Source organism: Falco rusticolus, chromosome 6 (genome assembly GCF_015220075.1).
Source record: "Falco rusticolus isolate bFalRus1 chromosome 6, bFalRus1.pri, whole genome shotgun sequence".
NCBI classification, from domain to species: Eukaryota; Metazoa; Chordata; class Aves; order Falconiformes; family Falconidae; genus Falco; species Falco rusticolus.
The window spans coordinates 43,891,945-43,912,011 of record NC_051192.1 but is presented as its reverse complement, the minus strand read 5'-3'; the positions used below and the strand labels follow the sequence as shown (position 1 = coordinate 43,912,011).

Sequence of the window (20,067 nt, the reverse complement as noted above, 5' to 3'; positions counted from 1 at the left end):
AAGGGCTAAATAATAGTTGTGTCCAGACTTACATTAAACTCTTCTGATGGCTTTGCTGGGACACAGAGAGAGGCTCTTGCATGCTATGCACATACCCAGAGATGAAAGTCTTTGAGAACGGCCCAGTTTTAAAGCCTTGCTCCTCCCGCTCTGTGTATGACTAAACATGCTATACTCAGCAAGGGCTAAAGAGGCAGTGGCCTTAACCATGTGAAATCTCTGAGTTCTTGCTTTCATTTCCCCTTGTCCACAACTTTTTCGAGTGACAATATAACTCCTATTCTAAAGCTCTTTTCTGAATATAATGCTAAATGGGTCTGTCCTATCAATAAAGAATGCTGAAAATACTCTCTCTGGCCATGAAGTAATACATGCTATCCACCAAAAGTGCCCATTAACAGCTTACTTGATCTTCTTCCATTTGGCTATATGACTGGTAAGACTTGACAGTACATAATTTGAAAAAAAGAAATACCAATTACCCAAATCTACATCCCTCTCAAAGTCCAGTGACACTCCTTTCCCATTCCCTCTCCTTCCTCACTGCTAATGATCAGAGGTACTTCGGAAGAGTGTGTGGTCTGATTCTACTGCTGTTACCTGCCCTGACTGGCACTGGTTCCCATTGCTCGTGGCACAGAAATACAGGGACTCCTCAGACTAAAATGCCTGGGGGGTTGTGTCTTTCTGCCAGGGCGCAACTTGCTCCTTCTCCACTTCTGCCATTACCACTCTCGAAGTAGTGGGAGACGCTCTGCACGTGGTGAGCAGATACACCAAGCGTGGGTCCATGATGAGGCAGCAGGAGCAATCACTGCCACTCTATCACCTTCCTGCTCACTAGAAGTATTTTTTCTGCCTTACCAGGGATCCCCTCTGATTTCACTGATGAGACAGCAAAAGACCTAAGCCCTAGTAATTAATGATCCGCCATCCAGCAGGCAGTCCTGGAGATGCACCTCTGTGCTCATCTGGAACAAACCAATCACAGAAGCCTGCTGATGCACAAAAGCGACGTGCAAGCCAAGCACCCGGTACAATGCATGTACAGTTCGGAGAACGGGTTTGACACCTTATCTGTGTTATCGCAGCCGATAACAATCACACCAATGTCTAGGGGAGCGCATCTCTGGAGCTCCGGGACAGCAAGTCCTGAGAAAATCCTGAGGATCCCTGAGCTCCAGTCATTCCCAAAGCACAATTCTGTTCACAGTCACCCCTCCCCGCGTGGAGCCGTACGGTTCACCACATTTTATGACAAGGCTCAGCTATCTCTGTAATCAGAGAGGACACTGTTTTGTTAAGATCCCTGACTCGCTACGTTAATCGGTCGCGCAGGGATCTCCCCCCTGCCCCGGCCCTTAGCCCGCGAAGAAAGCCTCGCCCGGTGTTTTCTGCCTGCTGTTCGCCGCGGGTGCCTGCGGCGGGCGGGACGGGCCTGCCTGAAGCGCTCTGCTTCCGAGTGCCGCCCGCAGGGCAGGGGAAACCCGCTGCCGCGGCCCCGCTCCCCGCGGCCGGCCGGCGGCGCGACGGGGCGGCCGTGCCCGGCTGCGTACCCGGTGCGCCCCGGCGGGGGCTCCGCTGGCCGCGAGGGGCGGGGGCTGCCCGTGCCCCGCCGGCCCGCGATGGAGCGAAGGGGCGAGCCCCGCCTCCCCGCCGCCCCCCGCCGCCCCTGCCTCCACAGGCCCCTCCTCCCCTGCCCGCCCCGCCCGCCGCACACATGTGCCCGCACCCAGCGGCGGTGCGCGGTGCCGGGGAGGCGGTGGCGCCCGCCCGCCCCGACGGCGCGCCCCGCCACAGCAGCGCAGCGCGCCAGCACCGCGCCGGGCTGCCCTCGGGCGCGGAGAGCCGGCGGCCGCGCTGACGCCGCTGCGCGCCATGGCTGTCGCCTACCTGCTGGGCAACGGCTCCGCGCCGCTCCTCGCCGGCGCCCTGGAGCTCCCCTTCGCCGCCAACGCCTCCGCTGCCTGCCGCCCCGCCGCGCCACCCTGCGCGGTCGCGCCGCCGGGCGCCTGGGGCAACGGCTCGGCGGCGGCGGGCTGGAACCGCTCCGAGCCCTGCGGCGGCGCCAACGGCAGCGCGGGCGGCGGCGGGCCTTGCGCGCCCGCGGGCGGCGGCCCCTCCGTGGTGACGGCCATCGCCATCATGGCCCTCTACTCCGTCGTCTGCGTCGTGGGGCTCTTCGGCAACTTCTTGGTCATGTATGTCATAGTCAGGTGAGTGCCGCCCCGCCCCGCCCTGCCCCGCAGCCCACGGCCGCAGCCGTCGGGGCGGACGCCCCGCCGCGGGGAGCCGGGCTGCGGGCCGGCGTCCCGATGGCGGACGCTGCGGCGCCGCTCCGGCAGGCAGCGCGCAGAGGGCCGCGCTGGGGGGTGCGGAGGGGCTCCTGCCCCGCGGGGCCGGGCAGGGGGGCTATGAGAAAGCGTCGGAGCGGGTGGTCGGGGGAAGAGAAACTTGCGGTGGGGCCGTGAGGAGCGGCCGGGCTGGGCGGTCCGCCAGAGACCGCTGCGGGTCCGGGGATGCTCTACAGAGCCTCCGGGCTGCAGCTCCTCTGCGGGCTGCTGTGGCCAGCGAGGCCTGAATCCCGCAGCTGTCCGCTGCGGAGGGAGGATTTAAAGGGACCTTAGCCGCTGCCTGTGAGCGTGTGCGGGCGCGGGGTCGCACACGGACGCCGGCACACATCCTCGCGTCTTTCCCCTCACCGCTCCCAAACGCACAAGCGAAACGTGAACGGCATCGCTGCTAAACGCTTCTCTCTGCCCGGGTTTGTGGATCCTCTAACTCAAGTCTTGATATAGACGTTTATAGTCGTATACATTTATATGTGTATATACATTAGTGCGTATACACGTGTATAAACCCGCCAGGATCGCGGCCGCTCTCCGTAATGCCGGTTTCCCGGCCGTGCTGCAGCACTTCGCACCTTCCTCGCCCGCCGGCCCGCGCGGGCTGTCACCGAGCGCTCCCAGCCCGCTTCTCAGGCGGGGGACCGGGCGGCAGCGGCGGGCGCGGCCGGGCGGGCCGGCAGCGGCGGGGCGGGCGGTTTCCGTGGGGGAACACTGCCACCTCCCGGGGGCGGCGGGACGGGGCTGACCGCGCTCCGCGCCCCTCGTAGCTGCCCGTCGTTTCCGAGGCAAGCAGCCGCCGAGCCCCCCGGGCGCAGCCGCAGGGGCGCCCCTGGGGCGCGCTCCCCCCGCAGCCGCGGCAGCCCCAGCGCTTCCAGCGCCCCTTCTCCCTCGGAACACTGTTTCCCGAGGAGCCCGAGAAGCAGCCGTCGGGCACGGGTGCCGTGGCCGCGGGGAGCTGGCAGGCAGGAGCAGAGGCCGGCGGCCGGCGCGGGGTGGCTTGGCGGCGGGTGCGGCGCCGGCGGCGGGGTGAGGGCAGCGGGGCCGGGCTGCTGCGGCGCGGCGGCGGGCGAGGCCTTCGGCGTGTGGCGGGGACGACCCTGCAAAGCCTGTGCGGCCGATAGACCTCATGGGAGCACAAGTAATACGCCTCAGTGGTTCAGATTGTAGCAGTTCAGAAACCTCGTGCGTTTATACTTTAGAGGCTGCGATTTACGTGCAAAGAGCTGGGGAGAGGCTCTTACCCTCTGTGGTTTTGGTCAGTCCAAGATTCATGCTACCTGTGCAAAGATGCCGCTGCATCTTCAGATGCAGAAGCAGAAAGGCTTCTGAACAGAGGCATGACTGCAGTCACCTCAGCGGTCCTCTGGGAGAAAAAGCAGATGTACAGTCTAACAGAGCCAGGCTAGCTGTCAGCAGAGAAATATGTCATAGGGTGTCCCTGGAATTATATATTTATACCAGGCATAACCCATACTAGGCTCATATTTCTTACATTAATTAATTGAATTACACTTGCACCACAAAGCCAAATTGAATGAGGCACTTGCATTTAGATGACTATCTAAGGAGAGCATCTTTCCCTGAGTTTACAACTTAAAACCAAAAAAGCAATAGGACAAAGCAAAAATATATTTCCATTTTACAAAGGAAAGTACAAGGAAATTACGTGGCTTCTCCAAAACCATCCAGGAATTTGGCAAAGGCAGGACCAAACCCAGGTCTCCTGTGCAAGAACAGCTTTTGGTATGACAAGAGTTCCTTCCCAATTACTGTCATGGAGCTGTTTACCAGTTTGGGATGAAAAAGAGTACATGTTAATGGTTGAATAGGATCTGTGGTTTAAGCAACAAAAAAATGCATTTCCTTTCTATGCTTCTCTGTAGATTCTGTGTTTCTCTGGACAGCAGGAGGGAACTTTTTGATTTATTTCCTGTTGCGAGCTATACTAACATGACAGTATTCCCAGTCATATAATAAGCACATAGGTGAAATGGTGAGCATATGTGCTCACATTCATGTATCCTTGGATCCAGCTACAAATAGGAGGCAAGTCTTTCACTGGATTGAATCTGGCATCATATAAAGCTCCCCTTTATTATCTGCCTTTCACGCTATGCCTGTTCAGGAAGAACAAAACATTGACGTTGGTATTAATTTTGAGAATAATTGAGACTACTAGAAATAAGATGATAAAGTGATATTGGTACCTAGTTTGCCTTGAAAATACTGGAAGTTGGGAGATAGGTGCTTAGATCTTTGAAACGTTGTCCCCTACTCACCTTTCAGAGTCCAGGCCAGTGATCAGTGTGCTGCATGCTATTATCTCATGCTTGGCTTCTTTAGAAGTATTTTCTTTAATAATGATTATATATTCTTATAAACATTATTATTTTTACAACTTTTCCACATGAAGCAGACCTGTGGGTTTAAAGCCAGAGCCATGCAAGTGGGATTGTCACTATCAGTCCACAATGCCACCCTGTTATCCCAGCTGGGGTGAACAGGGTCAGAAACAGACATGTCCAACCAGGAGTTAGAAATGTATTGTCATTATCCATACAAAAATCAGGGTCTTCATGCAAAGCAGGTCCATGGATTTCCAATTTATACATGTTACTTTGTAATTAACACATTCTCATCCACCTTCCTCATTCTCCCAAATGTTTCCTGTTCAGCTGAATACTTTCATCCTTGAATTAATATTTATGCGTTATATCTGTAGTGTGTGAGGCTGAACCCATGTTAAACACTGAGCTCTTTCCTTTGTCAAGTACAAAAAAATGCCTTCTGAGTGACAGCAGTAATAGTCAGGTTTTACTGCCAGCCGTGAATTTCCTGTAATCTGAAAAATCTGTACATAATTTGTATTATCTATTTTCCTCATGTGCTTTGTATAAGTGTAAATTGCTAATATGAACACAGTGTTGTTATGGCTGTGTCAACAGCAAATGCTCCTTCTAGCTGCTGCAGGGTACAAGAAGACAGTGTACAATTAGTACCATGTGGTATTGAATTAATTTACACAGTAATCTATAGGCTTTTCCAGCTTTCTCGTCAAGTCAGTGGGATATTAGTCACACATTAGAGTAGGAAGAAGAATATGCCCTGTGATTAAGGCAATATGCTAGAAAGCTGTAATAGATCATAGTTGAAAATCTTTGGCGTTGCCGGTCTGGAAGAAAGGAATAGCTCTCAGAGGTCCCAGTCCTCCATGGTGCCAAGAGCCCTGAGGGGACTGTAATTCCACCAACAGCCGCTAAAGTCACTCGAGTCAAGAGTGAGTCCTTAATTGCTTTGCTATTAATTTTTGTCATGTACCATAAACAAAGGGGCCTCAGCTTCTCTGTTATCCTTATCAGGAGGAAGGAAATGTCTTGTTTCATCAGCATAAATTATTACTCTACTTTAAAAAAAAATAAAAAATAAAACAAGGATAGAAGTCCTCTCCGAAACAAAGAGATTTCTTTCTATGTCTCTCAAAACAGCCTCTTAATAGTGTTTTGGAAGAAAAAAAAAAAAGCTGTACCCTTAGATGAAACATCATCTAATCCAGAAATAATATGCAGGACTGAAAGTTTTGGTTACTGCAGCTCGGCTCACTCACACTACAGGAAAATTGTTTTACTAAGTAGAACAGTATTTGGGGTGAAATTTCAATTGTAGAAAGAATTGGTATCACCAGAGGAATAAATATTCTGATACATGTGCACAGAAAGGGAAAAGTGAGGGATCTGGGAATAAGTTATAACATATGAAGCGGAGAGAGTCTATTTAGAGAAATAAAATGAAAGTTATCACAAGCTTGAAAGTGGCTGAAGCGAAGCAGGTTTTTCTAAAATACAGGAGTTCTTCCTTGTAAGGTGACATGGAGTTATGGATGCACTGTGGGAGAAGGCCTACAGTATCTCTTGTAGCAGCAGAGATCAGGGAACTTGGAAACTAAGAAAATGCGTAAAATTCATTCTTTTCTTTCCTGTCCACAGCCACATGAACTCTGCATTTGGATGGCATTGTATGTGTGAATGTGTGTCCTGCCTGTTGCGCTATCTACAAAGAAAAGGTTCCACCCCATTGCTAAGAGCTATTTTTTAATAAATTAACTAAAGCCACAACAGCCTTAATGAGTCACGTCAATTATGAATTGATACTGCTCACCAGCACAAGTCAGAGATCTCGGGACAGAACTGAAGGAGTCAGATGGGGCAGGAACAGCACAGAAGCTGAATGAGACGAGCAGCATAATGAGGGGGTGACCCTCAGCGTCCCGCGTTACAGAAAGGCAGGTGTTCTTGTTTGCACAGTGTTTTTAATAGACGTTTGCCAACCTCTGCTAGCGGGTCAGTTTTTGATCAGCAAGCAGCTCCCCTCCCTCCTCCCCTGGGATGAAGGGAAGCAGAGAGATAAAACAGCACGTATACCTTTGTAGTCTCTTTTTTGGAAAAATTATGTTGATATGGACATGATCAAAATTTGGCTGAAAACACATTAGCCTGCAGCCTGGGCATAACCCCCATCTCCCTGAGGGAGCAGAAGGCACTGCGGGATGAGCGAGAGCTCTGCAGCCCCACTCTCCTCCAGCCCCTGTGCCTGAGATCCCATGCTCTGCCAGAAGCTACCACTGGGCACTCCTGGGCAAAAGGCATCCCCTCTAACTCAGTTTCTCTTGAAAAAGCTGTTTGATCCCACTGCGCTTTTCCTGGAATATCATTTTGGTAATGGCTCCCATTGAAAAAAAAAGTGTTAGACACTTCTTGGTTTTTTTTTTTTTTATTTTGTTGTAAAAATAAGTCATAATGTATCAACTTCTCATGGCTTCAGTAAAATTAGAAAATGTTGTAAGCATATATTGTTTATATTGTGTTGTTATTAGCAAGCTAATGACTAATGAGCTAATTGGCTAACAGTGCTGAAGTACTGCTTTATTTCATGTTTTCACATCATGAGGCATAGCTTTTGCTTCACTGTTGGTAAGCTTTTATAATTTTTCTAGATCAAAAGGTGATATGTTTACAAAAATCTCAAACATGACATAATGTACGCCCAAACATCTCAGAATCATAGTCTGGTTTACTAACCTCTTTCCCACCATAGCCAGCAGCTGGTGTTTAGTTGAAGAGTGGAAGAAACAGGGGCATCACTGTGTGAGAATCCTTCTAACAGTCTGTTACACTGCAGAGAGACTTTCTGACCTGCAGTTTCCATCAGCATTTATTCAGTAGCTTTTTGTGGACATTTCAAACATGCAGCAGTCCCCAAAACATCAGAGTCAAATATAAGGTTCAAAACAAAAGGGCACAAATATTACCACTTCTAAACAAAGCTACTTTGAAACAAATTCTCTAAAGTATAATTTCAGAATTCTGAAACATTATTAAAGATTCTAGAGTTGGTTATTTTTAAGATTAGGTGTTCTAAGATGGATGCTGTAGAGATCCTGATTAATGGACATTTTTAAACAATTATTTCTTTTCATTATGATTCCAAGTGAAAACAGCTTTTTAATCCTTTATGATTCTTTTCCAAATACAAATCCACTCACTATAGCTATTTTTTAAAAACCTGAAAGGAGCTGTTTTCTGAATTTCTGTGGTTAGCCTGATCTGAAACAAAGTTCTTTTTATAACCATCTGTGCCTTCTTGGGTTTATACTATGAAGTTTGGGTTTATGATATTATAAGTGGGGATCTTATCTTTCAAGATCATTAATTTTCAAAGCCCCTGCCCCTTTTGGAAGTTGGCTTTTAATGGTGTTCACTAGCAAGGAGTTCCACAGCTTAGCCTAGCTGTGTCAAGTAGCATTCTCATTCATCTATTTAATGCTAAACACGTCCACATTTTATTTATATTTCCCTTTGAATTTACACGATGAATGAAAGTAGTGATGACAGACCAGAGCTAATCAAATAACTGTGAAATACATGAAATAGCATTTTTTTCCCAACTTCTTACTGAGAAGTGTTCAATTAGCAGCTATAAGATCTTGTATCTCAGAGCAGGAAAAAAACTTCAAAACGCAAATGTTTGTGTAAAACAGAGCTTCTCCTCCTCATTGTGTTGTATGGAGCAGTTCCAGCTGAGAGAAGTCTCTTTCTTAAGGGAGGGGGCAGGGAGCAGCATTTAGGGTATCTTTGCCTTGTTTTCCCCTTGCACAGTGCTAACCTTCAGCCCTGGGATGTGCTGCCTCTCTAGAAAAATCATCCAAGAAACCAGTTACCCAAATCCTTCTCATAAGATGATAGTCTCAGTACCTCCCTCAAAGCCTCAATTTCAGACACAATCTCATTCTTGTCATGTGGAGACTAAATCCATGATTCCTGGTACTTTAGGTCCAGTCTTCTCCAAACACATACTTGTACACCTTTCTGGCACACCTGCCTCCACCATCACCTGCTTCCCCCCAGCCCCCCCATCACAGGCAAGTCTTCCTCCACATTTATTCTCTCTCCAGTCCCTTTGTCTCACCTCTGTCACTCCTTTCCAGATCACACTCGACCGCTTCACTAGAAGATCCCAACCTCTTGTATGAGAGACCATCATACCTTGTATACTTAGTGTTACTTTGATGTGTACAGTCTGTGGCCTTGCCTCGAGCCTCGTGCTGCCTCCCTGACACCCTCTGACCTGGGGGGATTTTATCACTGCTGTTCCCCATCACACCTTTGAGGATCTCACATCTACTAGTGGTAAAACTGTCTTCAAAGGCTTCCCTGCCAGCTTCCCTGCTGAGCAGGGGGTCTTTCATGCACAGTCCTCACCTGAGGTGAACAACCTATAAATCAGGAGGAGGGAACCAGAACCTGGAAACCACAGGAAATAGCTGCTAACTTGTCCTCCCTAGAAGAATGTCACTGCAGTTATCATAGGTGTAGTCAGTGGCTTTACTCTCTGATACGCTTCCCTGAAGGCAGAGGGGAGAAAGTGAAGTTGAAGACACTGACGGTTTTCCTTTCCGTGTCTTCCTAGCAAAGCAAAAACCTCAGCAATAAGCACCCACTGCTGGATAATGACAATATATTGGAGGTAGGATTTTTAGCAGCCTTGATTTATTTCAGAGAGAGGTGTTACACAATAACTGTGAAAGCAGCAGCCTTTACTGGAGACCCATATATATGCCTCAGCACTAGGCAAACAGAGACTCAGCTAAAATTGGTTTAACAAAAAGGCCAGATTAAGCCCTTGAATAATTGGCAGATAATTTTTCCCCCATTTAACTAGGCTGGAAGGGAGGGAAGTGTACCAGCAGGTGACTGTTTGGGCATTGAGGCATATATATTAGTCATTTTCTTTTTATCGTAAAGTAGCTTTTTATGGTGTCTGGGGAAAGAAAAAGAAATGAGGATAATAGGAGTTAAGGTATTACAACATCTTAAATGTTTGTGTGGCAAATTGATATGAATAACCTATAAACAGCTGTTCTTGTCTGGTTCCTCTCCCCTTTTTGGAAAAAAGAAAGAATGTGTGACATCAGCTTTATTTTGTATGGATTTTGGCCAGGATATTTTGCATGTACATATAATTAAAAAAGGCATTAAAATAATAAGTGAGAAATAATAAAATAGTTAGCTGCTGCAACTACTGTGGAGTTTGTGTATTCTGTCCGAAGTAATCTCCTTGCTCGTTAATCTTCTTAGTCAGACATCAAGGGAAGGGACCAGCCTTCCTCCCCGAAATAGCGAATTTTCCCAAAGAAAGAAGCTTGTTTTGTTTCCTCTGGGGAGGGACTAAACTCACTGATTCAAACTAAATATCAGGAAGGGGACCTTTAGATGATGCCTTCCAGTAGCAACAAAGCTGGAAGAGCCATAAAGCAACAAGTGAATTTTAGCCCAAAGCCCAACACGGGGCTGTAACTAATTGAAAACAGGATGAGTCGGATGCCCTCCCAACTCTCTTGGTGCCACATCATTCCCAAACAGACTGGTACCACAGTCTGAAGAAAGTTGACTCTGCCTTTTTAGGCTTTCATTTAGCTCTCCCGCTCTCAATGGTGAGGCTGGAGTGAAGTCGCTAATTGGTTCTGAGTACCTGAGAAAGGGCCCTGAGCCAGTGCTTCCTGGCCGGTGTGCCCTGAGCCAGTGTGCCCTGCTGACTTCTCCTGCTGGGATCCTGTAAGCAAATACTGATAGATCTGCACATGCCTTGATCCTGACCCCTTGCAAGGAAAGGAAAAGCTGGGAAGTCAAAGATGCTAGCAAGGTAACCCGAGGGAAGTAAGCTTTGGTGAAATTTGGGCTTAATTTCATGTGTGCTATGGAGAAGAATAAGGTGAAAAGGGAACCTGGCAGTGGGAAAACAAAGTATTAGGGAGAAAAGAGGCATCAGCTGAAGCAGCTACAGTCCAGCAGTGATGTGGCCTATGTTCAGATCCAAATTCAGCACATATATTCAGACTCCTTCAGAAAACGGGCATCCCCTCGCCGTTGTGTGAGGAAGGAGGGCAGCTCCAGCACCATGTATGTGAGGGCCTTGCTGTGTTCCTGACCAACTATGACAAATCACTAGGCCTTGTAAATTTACATCTACTGCGCTCCCTTACTATGTCATGCCTTGACACCTGAAGTGATGCTTGGTATTTGTATGTTTTTTCATCTCTCTAATTAAGCCACTATCACAGGTCACAGCAGTGACCAGGTAGCACCGTGCAGGGAGCCAGGATGCAGGGTTTTAACAGGAGAAAACAAACACTGCCTGTCTTTCTTAAAGGCAGTGAAGCCTTCCTCCCTTCCCCCAGTTCAGCTCTTTACCCCAAACTCAGGATCAGTGCAGCAAGTGAATGTGCTGCAAATTGCACAATTTCACTGTAACTAAGGCTGAACATTTTCTGCTATAATGTACCTGCTGCAGGGGTGGGTGGGTGGTGTCCATTTGTTTTTAGTTTATTTCCCCTGAGGGCTTATTATTTTTAAGTTATATCCTTGTATAGGATCTCTTCAGAGGAAAATTAATCAAAAAGATGAGTAGATTGCTAACCACAGTGTGGTACCTCCAGTCTGGGTGGCCTGACCCCCTAATAACGTGTAAGGATTGTACACAAATTTATGGTGCTTGTACCTAGAGCTTGAATTTAGTGGCTTAAGAGCATTCTGAAGTACCCATAAATAGAAAAATCAAAGATTAAATCTTGAAGCTGATTAAATCATACGTTTCCAGACAGGTAGGTTAGGCTTATCCAGAATATATATGACTTCAAAACTTTAATAGGTAACAGTCTGCCACAGCACACGTCACGACTGTGGCTGAGATACAGTACGAGTCTTTCACTCTACAGAGACCCACTAACAAGCAAAGAAAGAAAAATGACAATAAGATAGTATGGCCATCAATAAAGCCTATCATTCAGACCCTTTAGCTCAAAGGTACTTTCTAGAATATGGCCTAGCTGAGAGACTTCACTTCAGTGTCAGACATGCTAATTGGATTGGCGGACAGGAGACATTTTTGAGGGGTTTTCCTGACCGTCCTGAATATGACATGACCTTTGTCAAAGCTTTAAGGGCTTGATGAAGATTGAAAGTACCTCATACCTCAAGAAAGCACACAAAAATCCCTCTTTCATATTGTTTTTGAGTTGCATATACAAGATGTACCAGAACAGCCATGGAAATAAGTGTTCATTTAAATTGGTTCAACTAGGCATACTTCACATATTTTGATCTTCCCACCCAAGGAGACTTCAACTAATCTAATGTATGCACATAATGATTTTTCATTATTTAACCAGTCATGTATGCAAGAAGAACATGAATTTGAAACAGTAACCTAATCCTCTCCAGAATCAAGAGTTATCAGGTTGTCTGTTTGCAAGACCTAATTGCTAGCTGTTGTTTCTTTCAACAGCCAAACCATTTTCATGAATGACTGCTTTCTGCAATGAATCTCCTGCAATTAAGCCAGTTTTTCATACATTTTGTGTTGATCTTAAACACAGTTCAGTTGAAGCACTCTTTGTCTCCAACTTAGCGTTCTGTGGACAAACACTTGCATGCCTTTGTGTTGCTGAAAGTAGTTATTACCAATCTATAATCGGTCAGCCCACTTCCTAACTAAAAACTTGTTTCTGCTTTTCTCTTCATTGTTGTTATTCAGATAGGAGCAGTTTTCAAATTACTTTTTAATGCTATGTATTACTATCTTCATTGAGCTAAACATGGAACCCCTCTCTGGCTTCTTTGCACCAGCCTAGTGGTACAAGGGTGCTAAAAAATTGGTCAGGTACAGAAGGGCTGAAGTGTCTGGAGGATGGTATATTTCAGCAGTCCACAGGGATGTAAACAGCTTGTCCAACAAGTGGAAGGGAAAGGTTCATGTGTCAGTATACCAGCTGTGTCTATTAGGCTTAGATAAAACATGATGAAAACTAAAAATTTCATTATTTTTTTAAGAAAATACATAGTCTTAATATTATGCATTCTTTACTTTTGAGCCACAGAGGCTTAAAAGAAAAGACTCCTCAAAACATTTTTGGAGGTGTTAAGGTGGAGACTAAACCATTGGAGTGGGCTGGCCAGAAAGCAAGCTATGGCACATCTTGCAGAAAGAGACAGAGGCACAAGTGTGCTTACATCTCTTGTCACATGACTGTGAGGTGGAAGGGAAGGTGCTCGTGGCTCCTGCTCAAGATGCTGTTACCCTTTGTGCAATGGAGCTGGCGGTCTCTCTAGGTTAGTTTGGTGAACCCTTTATTTTGTTTGCAAACTACAAGTGGCCCATGGGCTGCTAGTTGAAGAGGTCGTTTCAGGACTGGTTTATTTATCCTTGAATGCTAGGAACTTAGTGACTATCTGAGTAGGATTCTCATGCTTTTCTCTATTGCTTTTTCATATCCAACCAAATCCCAGTTGAGTGAACCTCTATGGCTCAGATCTTCAAACTTCAAGTATACTTTAAAGCTTTGCTAGGTTGAAGATAAAGGCAAGGCTGAGTTTTCCCTACAGAATTAGACATAAAGTATATTCTTACTGTTGTAAATCTGTTCTATCTTCTATGACAACCAACAAAAAAATGCTTCATAAACACAGATATTTTATGATACAGAACATGTGCTGAGGAGTTACAAAGGGCATGCTCGTGGGCGTCAGTATTATGAGAATAATTAATTACTCTATATATCAAAAGCAGTATTGAGCTAAATATTCCCCAAAAAAATTGAATCATCATGTTGCTCTATTAGTCTTTCATTGCAGGGTTGTAAAACAAAAAGTAATGATGACCAAAGCCAACTTCTGTTTTCACTTGCAACTTTGCTCATTTTCATGTAAAATTTAATATACTTAGTGTTTTAGATGCTGAAATTTCAATGAAATGTAAATACTACCATTCAGATTTTCATGAGTTGCATTTAAGATTCTTTAAACATCTGTTCATTTTGAGATTCTCTAGTGGCATTGAATGAAGGTGTGAAAACTGTATCTGTTAAAAGATTACATTTATAAACACAATACTTTTGGTATAAGTCATACAGATACACTGTGACTTTGATTACATATAAGATCCAGTCCCTCTGAAGTGTAGCAATCTCATCACATATACGTCTATGTCTGGATGATGGAAATGTTTGTGCTACTTGTTCAAATAGGTAGACTGATACCTTAGCAAAGGGTATAATAACAGCTAAGATCAAGGCTTTGAAGAGCTCCATTTTGAGAGACTGCTATTTTTCATGCTGTTAAAATTACTTTTAAACTATTGCTTCAGTATTTATTTGTTTGTACCAAAAAAAAAAATCCTTGGAACACTGATAATCTACTTTTATTTGGAAAAATACGTGTTTAACAAAATGTACCTTTCAGAAATATGCCCTTCATAAAATCTTGAAATATTCAGTACAGAGAAACACCAAAATCCCATAGATGTCACTGAAAAGAATGCTGTGAATTTCAATAGGCTTTTGTTTATTAGGTAATTGTGGAGGTAAATGCTTTCTATCACCATAAAAGCTCTGCTTCCTTTCTTTGTAATAACAACGTGGTTAGAAATACAAAGATTACAGAGTACATCAAGCAAAATACTTCATTAATAACCTATAGAGCCCGTTAAAATATGTCCAAGAACTTTTAAGCTTAAACTGGCAATGAAACAAGACACCAACACTGAAAAATATGTAGCATTTCAGTGGGATAAGGCCCATGCCAGTCCCAGTGAACAAACTTCATTCCACTTATTCAGAGCTTTTTCCTGCCCGTCCTCTGTCATGCTAACCTGAGAGTCACTCACATAGTGGTTGATGTAGAGGTTTTTTTGCTGTATCAAGCATTCCCTTTAAATCACAGGAATGGATTTAATTACCAATATTAAAAGAAACATGTTATCATTATCACCTGATGATGGGCTCTCCAGACAGAACTGTGGCACAACCACGTGTGATGGCAGCAGCCCTGAGCAGCACACCTAAGCCTGCTTCCTTGTGCAGCCATAAAAACAGGGCAGTCATCTCAGGGCTGAGTAGAGGTCAGCAGCCTGGGTGAGGGTGCAGGATCCTCACTGCCTTTATTCATCTGTGCAGAATTGAGAGCCACTGCCCCTCCACTGCAGTTGCTGCCTGAGCAGATCAGACTGGAGCAAGCTGGGTATGTCTGCTCGCAATGCAATCCAACCTCCAGGTTAGCGCTCTGGACACAACTTGAGCTAGTCCTGGATCTGTTGTCAGACCTGCAGAGAAGACATTTATTTTTGATAAGCAGCAGGGGACATGGCAAAAAGAGGGCTTAGTACAACATTTTCATGCTGGTAATAGTGAAGTAATTTTAAAATGTTGCTATTTTCTTTCTCCCCTGCAAGATTCTCCAGCAAATTGCCCAGAAAATATTTTCTCCTCCCTGCAAACTGTTTTTAGAGCTGCAGCTTATTGTGTACCTCTCCCACAATGCAATCCTCTACATTTTTTCTAAATAATTCCCAGCAGAGAGAGGTATGGATGCCTGCAGCATTCACCTCTGCCTAAGTTAGCATTAGAAACTTGTCGGATAAATGGAGTGCTCCTGTAAGAAAAGTTTCTAGGGTACTTTCAGAATATAGGTTTTATTTAATACTTGAGATCATACTTTCTCAAGACAACAGTCAAGAAAGAGCTTGGATCTACTTGAAAACATTAAAAAAAACCCTCACCCTGAATTGAAATTAGGGTTGTTAGTGGGTCCTCATTCACAGTGCTAGAAAATGAGAAAACAAAGCCAGTACAAGCTTCTTAGGATGTTCATCATAAAAGCTATCTAGATGCATCCAGTAAGAAGTCTGCATTTCTCCAGGCCCTACCAAAAAAGTTCCAAATGTGTGTTCCCTACAGAGCCCTGTCATCGGGGGGGTGGGGGTGGGGGTGGGGCGGGAGTTGCAGCTGACTCATGTTCTGAAAAGATCGAAGTCAGAGAGAAAAAAACCCATGAAATACTGTGTTTTATACTTTGTCTTCCCCAGCAGATTGTCTGAAAAATCTTTTCAAATGGCCTATTCCTCTTGCAAATCACTCTATAAATTGTAAATTGTTTGATCAAATCCTGTACTTGTTACTCTGCAGAAACAGAAGGAGGTATTATCAAAAGAGCAAGCCATCTGCCCCTCCGAAAGCCAGGCAGCCCCAGTGCCCAGCAGCCTTGGCAGCAGTCAGGACAGCAGGGCAGCATGGCCAGGATCATTACTTAGAGCGAAACATTCATTGTACCACTGCCAAAGTATAGCATCCTCATAACAAGTGGATCTCAAGTGCTGCTCAGCTGACACAACGGACCTCCAAGAGTGAAGGGCTCTTCAGAAATTTGATGAAACTAAGGAGGAATTTGGATTCTGCCTTTAGCAATGCAAATACAAATTAGAACATAAGAAGCTCCCCATGCTCAGCTGGGATTGAAGTGTGGCATATTCAAAATTCAGGAAGTGTTTTTTGGGTTGTTAGCAGCACAGACTTAGGAAGAAGGAGGTACAATGGAGGTTCAAGACCCTCCTGCTGAAATAGGCACTGGGGAGCACATTGAGCATTCCTACCTCAAGCTGCAGGACTGCAGCATCCACTCAGGGTGGTGGTGCTATCGGTATATTCGATGCATATGGTTAATAGCATCTGTCTTCTCATTTAATTGAAAGAACATCTGTCCAACTTATATTGGACATTGAGATTGATAAAGCAATGTAGTAGCTATCATTATAAATTATTTTAGAATTCTATAATTATAAACAAATGAGAGTCTAAAAGCCTCGATTTTTAGGCACAGTAGATTTGATAATTATACTAATCTTTTAGGTACTTTTTCCCTAAGGAATTATGTCATTACTGCTCTACAACCTACGAATGAGCTCTATGTTTCTACAGACCACAGTTCTGATGCTTGACATGACATCAGCAGATCCAGAAAATCTATCCATTTAATACAGTGTCTGATACGTACAAATACAATTTTTTCAGCTTCTCAATTCTTTAGCATCTATAATATTGTTTCTCCTATGTGTATCCTTTCTCTCTGCACAAGGTATATTAATCTTTCTTTTTCTTCCTTACACCCTTTAGCTAATGCTTCACTGAACTGCAAATGTTCTTGTAGATAAGCCATAGCAAGGTCGTTTGGTTAAAAGCAGAAAAGATGACCTTTGACAGGATCTAGCCCATCATTTCACAGAAGTTTCTTATAGGTGGTGCACTGGACTCATTTTTGTTGAACATTGTCAGTTGTGGTCATTTACATTCTTTGCTGATTTTTTTGTCTAGGTACACGAAAATGAAGACTGCCACCAATATCTACATTTTCAATCTTGCATTGGCAGATGCCCTAGCAACAAGTACTCTGCCATTCCAGAGTGTGAATTACTTGATGGGAACATGGCCATTTGGGACCATCCTTTGTAAGATTGTTATATCCATTGACTACTATAATATGTTCACCAGTATCTTTACACTTTGCACCATGAGTGTGGATCGCTACGTAGCTGTTTGCCACCCAGTTAAGGCCCTTGATTTCCGTACCCCCAGAAATGCCAAAATTGTCAATGTCTGCAACTGGATTCTTTCTTCTGCCATTGGCCTGCCAGTTATGTTCATGGCAACTACTAAATACAGGCATGGTAAGTCTGGTTTTGATTCCTAAATGGAGTATTTCAATGTATAAACTCTTGCATTGTTTCACTTTATTGTAGATGTGTGGAGTTAACTTCTGATCTCCAAGCTGTATAAAGCAGGTGTCAGTGCAAATGGACCCCTTCAACAATTTTGTATCTGGCTGTAGTGGACTGGACACAGCACTGCACATGATCTGTCTTTTATAACAGGCAGCTCCAGCTCTTTTGGTGCATCTGTGGGAGTCTGGCTCCCCAGCACAGTTACTGTAGTATTTGGAAAAGCATCTGTACCTGCCTGCCTTCTGCTGTGGGGCGGTTATGAATTGTCCTATAGCACAGAAGCCTGTGCTTTACCCAGGATATTCCCGCTGAGGCTGGCAGTCATAGACATGTTGCACACAGTCTGGCAGGACACGATACAGAGCAGAGAGCATGTTCTGGATCACTGGTGCTCAAAGACTTCCCAGGAAGTGGCAGCATCTCAACATAAATCCAAACCCTCTATTGGTCACAGTTACCAAGGGTCATGTCATTTTCTTCCCCATTGCCCCGAAATGGTCAAACTCTCAGCAGATATGGTAGTAAGACCATCTTTCTTTCCACCTGGTTTTATACTGAAAGTGAAAATGAGTCAAAGTTTAAGCATATGTGACAATTCAACTCTTTTTCTTGTCCAATATACATACAATTCCAAGTAATAAAATGCAAAAGAGAACACAGTACCCTTTTTTTTTTCTAATTCACACGTCATACGTGTTTTGCAGCACTGTGTCCTGTCAATATTTCTGCTGATGACAGGTCACAGATTGCTTCATTTTACCTGTTTACTTAGTAAATTTTCATATATTTTCCTACCATATTTAACAAAAAATGTTTAAAGAAAAACAAGTGAAAAACTGACCCACTTGTTTTTCTCTTCTGTTTTCCTTTTTCTGCAGGCTCTATTGACTGCACACTTACATTCTCCCACCCTGCATGGTACTGGGAGAACCTCCTGAAGATCTGTGTGTTCATCTTTGCCTTCATCATGCCAGTCCTGATCATTACTGTGTGCTACGGGCTGATGATTTTACGCCTGAAGAGTGTTCGCATGTTATCTGGCTCCAAAGAGAAGGACAGGAACCTACGGAGAATCACAAGGATGGTTCTTGTAGTGGTGGCAGTGTTTATTGTCTGCTGGACTCCCATCCACATTTATGTCATCGTTAAAGCCCTGGTCAACATCCCAGAAACTACTTTCCAGACTGTCTCCTGGCACTTCTGTATTGCTCTAGGGTATACAAATAGCTGCCTTAATCCAGTTCTTTATGCATTTCTAGATGAGAATTTTAAAAGGTGTTTCAGAGAGTTCTGCATCCCCATTTCCTCAACCATTGAGCAGCAAAACTCCACCCGAGTCCGACAAAACACTCGTGACCATGCTTCCACTGCCAACACTGTGGACAGGACTAACCATCAGGTATGACTAGCAGTGGAGACGTCATCTCTGGATCCAGGCCTCCTGCTCAGAGATGACATGTATTCTGAAGTTACAGTTTATACCGATTTGTAGCTACATGAAGTTTTAAATACCTTCAGGGTTATATGGTGTATGCAGACACAGCAACCCCAGTCCTGCACGGTGCTCATTGTTCTATGGTTGATGCTCAGAAGCTGAGGGCTTTCAAAGGTACCTTGCATGATGGGGTCCAGCATGCATGCATACACAAAGCACACAAAAACAGTGTTTCATTTGAAGGATGTTTACAACAGGCGACTGCTTTAGAACTGGTTGGAAATTAATCACAGATTTCTCTATTCACACTCCTTGTCCACTGGTGGAGGCAGGAGTGGGACAGAATATAGATCTTTCTTCTCCCATTGTAACAGTGAATAAAAAGGAGAAGAAACTATGCTTGTACACTTTTGATTGATGTACAAAGAAGGCCTACCTGGCCTTCTTTGTCCTGGAAGACATGCAAGAAGTAGACAAAGGCTTGTATCAGATTTTTATCTGCATTGGCTAAGGTGGGTTTTGAGATATAAAAATATATACACACATCTTAAGGAGGATTGTGCCATTTTGCTGTTTAAGATATACTGAGAATATACTTTTTCCATGTAGAAAAAGCCTTCGAGAAGCCGGGAGTTTATGGCACAGCAGATACAAAGAGAGATAGATTTTTATTATTATTATTCAGGCTACTGTTGCTTAGCTTCTGTAAAGAAGGTCTTTTGTTACATGTTCAACATCCATGTTCCAGTGATTAGTCCTGAGAATTTCCAATTCCCATCCCTCAGTGAGCATCAGGTAAAACATGAAAGCAAACCTTAACATACTCATGAAAGTAACTCAAGCACATCACAAGCACTAGAAAAAGCTTGAGTTGTCTCTGTAATTCATTAAAAAGAAGAACAAAAGGCACAAGCCTGGTTCGTTCCTTGCCATATCCCCTTTCAGCAATATACTTAGGTTACTCCTGCACCAGTGTCTCACTGCTGCCACTTCAGCCACCAGCTAGCTGCCTCCTCAAGGTGCAGAAGTCAATGGCTTCATGTGAAACAGTTGCATACCTGGCACTCAACTGCTGCCAGAAAGCCCAAATCAGGCCATTACCATCTCCCAACAGACAGAATACTAATTGCACCAGAAAAGAGGAAGGAGCAGGCTAAAGGGAGAACAGCCAAAGACAGAAGCTTT

General features: G+C 44.8%; 1 protein-coding gene across 1 annotated transcript; it reads left to right on the top strand.

Moving 5' to 3' along the window:
* Positions 1-1,758: 1,758 nt before the first annotated feature.
* Positions 1,759-18,852, top strand: OPRM1 (opioid receptor mu 1). Its single transcript, XM_037392915.1, has 3 exons — positions 1,759-2,216; positions 17,041-17,393; positions 18,326-18,852. The coding sequence occupies exons 1-3, from the start codon at positions 1,879-1,881 to the stop codon at positions 18,850-18,852; spliced, it is 1,218 nt and encodes a 405-aa protein (XP_037248812.1). The 5' UTR covers positions 1,759-1,878.
* Positions 18,853-20,067: the final 1,215 nt, after the last annotated feature.

Coding starts and splice junctions, on each gene's coding strand:
- OPRM1 (XM_037392915.1), top strand. CDS start 1,879: ATGGCTGTCGCCTACCTGCTGGGCAACGGCTCCGCGCCGCTCCTCGCC. Junction 2,217..17,040: donor GTCATGTATGTCATAGTCAG/GTGAGTGCCGCC, acceptor TTTTTTGTCTAG/GTACACGAAAATGAAGACTG. Junction 17,394..18,325: donor AACTACTAAATACAGGCATG/GTAAGTCTGGTT, acceptor CTTTTTCTGCAG/GCTCTATTGACTGCACACTT.